At 54.9% G+C, this 2,417-nt stretch overlaps 1 protein-coding gene across 1 annotated transcript in view; it reads right to left on the reverse strand.

Moving 5' to 3' along the window:
- The window catches only part of LOC100745946 (growth factor receptor-bound protein 14), a gene marked incomplete at its 3' end in the record, with an annotated part of 16,046 nt that overhangs the window by 12,750 nt on the left and 879 nt on the right, over positions 1-2,417 (reverse strand). Inside the window, 6 exon segments of the mRNA XM_033322451.1 lie at positions 154-288; positions 389-475; positions 869-999; positions 1,073-1,232; positions 1,345-1,535; positions 2,256-2,417. The exon segment at positions 2,256-2,417 is cut by the window's right edge and continues 17 nt beyond it. Coding sequence (XP_033178342.1) covers positions 154-288; positions 389-475; positions 869-999; positions 1,073-1,232; positions 1,345-1,535; positions 2,256-2,417 — 866 coding nt within the window.

Raw genomic sequence — 2,417 nt, forward strand, 5'->3', positions numbered from 1 at the left:
GTCGCGCGTGTACCACGCGTTCGCCGCGCATCGATCGCGCGTCGCGAATCCAACGTTTCGACAACGTGAGAGTACAGCTAGACGCGAGAAAGTAACGGCGTAGCACGAAGAAACGACGCGCGAAGAACGCGTTTCGCCTTTCGGCGGACTTACCTTTTTCGCTTGGTAGAGCTCTCGATCTCGAAGAAGCAAACAGATCTTCCTCCAAATGTTCAAGCGTCCGTTCTGTATCCACGCTAAACCGAATACCTCTGGACATTCCGCTATCTCCTCGTTCTCCAGATAGTCCTGAAACGTCGCAAGGGAATCGCTGATCAAAGAATTACGAGGGAACTGCGTGCGCGCGACAAAGTGCGTCGACTCGAAGGTCGATCGAATTTCCACTCACTCGTAACGCCGCTTCCGTTTCGTCCAAGGCGTGCCAGTCCTCGGCGAAAACGGTGGGAACGTCGATCATCTCGGTGGAAAGGAAGAGCTGCAACGCGACACTGGTTTACGTCGCCGTTCGTATTTTGCCAACGAGTACGCGAATCGCGAGCACGTGGCGCGAGCAAAAGCACCCGTCTAAGCGTTTTGCGTTTCCGCCGAGGGATAAGAACGGCTCTCGGAGGCAGCGACGCGACCGCTGTCGGTAATTGTCGGTAACAGTAGGTCGAAAGCCGTCGAGCGACTACCGGTCGAGTTATCGATGAAATTGCCGCGACGCGCGCACGGCAGAGACAGAACGCGCGTGGAAGCGCGCGAACTTTGCAGTTTCGTAACGCATCGCGCGATTCTACGAAAGCCAGTCGTCGTTCGTCGTTTGCGCGTCGATCGATCGATTAACGCGAATCGGCGTTAAAAACCGACGAGATATTTTCATACTGACCTCCGGATCGTGGAAGAACTCGTACTTGAGGCAATCTTGGCGAAAGATAAATTTCCGTGCGCGCTCCGCGGAAAACGTTTTCGTCTCCCTGTGCACGGCCAAAATGTCCTCGTGGTCCTCCAACGCGCGCTCTGCAAGGGTTTCGTAATTCGTGAAAGTCGTTACGACGGCTCCAAGGAGAAACGGTGAACGACGGATACTGACCTATTCCTAGCTCCGGCCATGTCTCCACGATCGACCAATCGACACCCACCGTGCTTCTTTTCGCTTTCAGAAGTTTGCACAAGTCGATGGCGCGAAGATCGTGTTCGACGATCACGTCGTAGCAAGCGTCGTCGTCGCAGTAAAAACGCAATTCCTCCGTCTACGCGTTACCGGCGAAGATGGTGCCAGGGGTAGAAAGAAAAAACGTCGTCAATGGTGGGTTTTTCGACGCCGCTTTCGTCGTTCGATCGGTACGCGACGCGTCCATTTACCTGTTCCTCGTCATCCTCGCTTTCGTCCGGTCGCGCGAATCTTTTTGGCCTTCGATTTCCGTTGAGCGATCGGTAGGCGATCTCGAGCAGATTCCTCCTGGGACTGAGTCGTTGATACCTGCTGCACGTGGATGGACCGAGGAACTGCGCGTTGTCGGCGTCCAGGCAGGAACACATCCTCGGCAGCCAACCTGTTGCGAACGCGTACGAAAGAAACGTGTCGTGAATTAAACGAACGACGAATTTCTATCCTTTCCTGGACGCGAACGAATCGAGAGAATCGAGAGCGGTAGGTGGAAAAAGAAGACGAACGAAGAGGGGAGCAAGCGGTTGCGAATGGTCGTATTTAGAACACGACTGGTCGAAACTTTAATCGTGCCGCTGCTATTCGCCGAGAATCGACGAGCCTTCGCGGAGGACGGAAGCAAAAAAAGTTGAACGGGCGATTAACCGGCGCGTTATACGCGCTACGAGTATTCGAGGAATCGACGATCGGCGGAAAATCCAACGACGAGGCGTTGCACGTTGCGTACCGGTATTACGCGCTTAGCGCGAATCCGTCGACGAAGGCGAAACTCTGGCGCGTCGACCGCGAATACGCGTACGTGGCAGCTTTCGGTTCGGATAGACGCGCGTGCTTGCCAGCGATTAGCGATGCATAGCTGTCACGACCGTTGCAAGCGCAAGTAAGCGTACCAGGGAAAAATCGCTGCAACCGTTACTTACTCGGTCGTACGCGTTTACGCGATTTCACCTGTTTTTCGTTTCTCTGGTCGCGCCGTCCGAGCGTTACGGAGAATCGCGATCGGCAAGAGACGTAATCCGAAACGAAAGAGGTCGGCGATTCGTCGGGGCCGGGGAACGATTCGGTCGCGTGGAAATCGGAAATCGGTCGAAATCGTTCAACTTACCGCGAATGTTGGAACATCGTCGACGAACAAGAGAGAACCAAGTGGAGGAGGCATAGCGTTGTCTGTCGCAGACGGAATCGTTACGAGTCACGAGATCCGTGCATCGGTCTAGTAAGGCGACGCTGTAAACGCTTTGCTCGTTGTCCGTCTCGGCGCGCAAGC

This window comes from Bombus impatiens, unplaced genomic scaffold, assembly GCF_000188095.3.
Source record: "Bombus impatiens unplaced genomic scaffold, BIMP_2.2 scf_0640, whole genome shotgun sequence".
Classification (NCBI taxonomy): domain Eukaryota; kingdom Metazoa; phylum Arthropoda; class Insecta; order Hymenoptera; family Apidae; genus Bombus; species Bombus impatiens.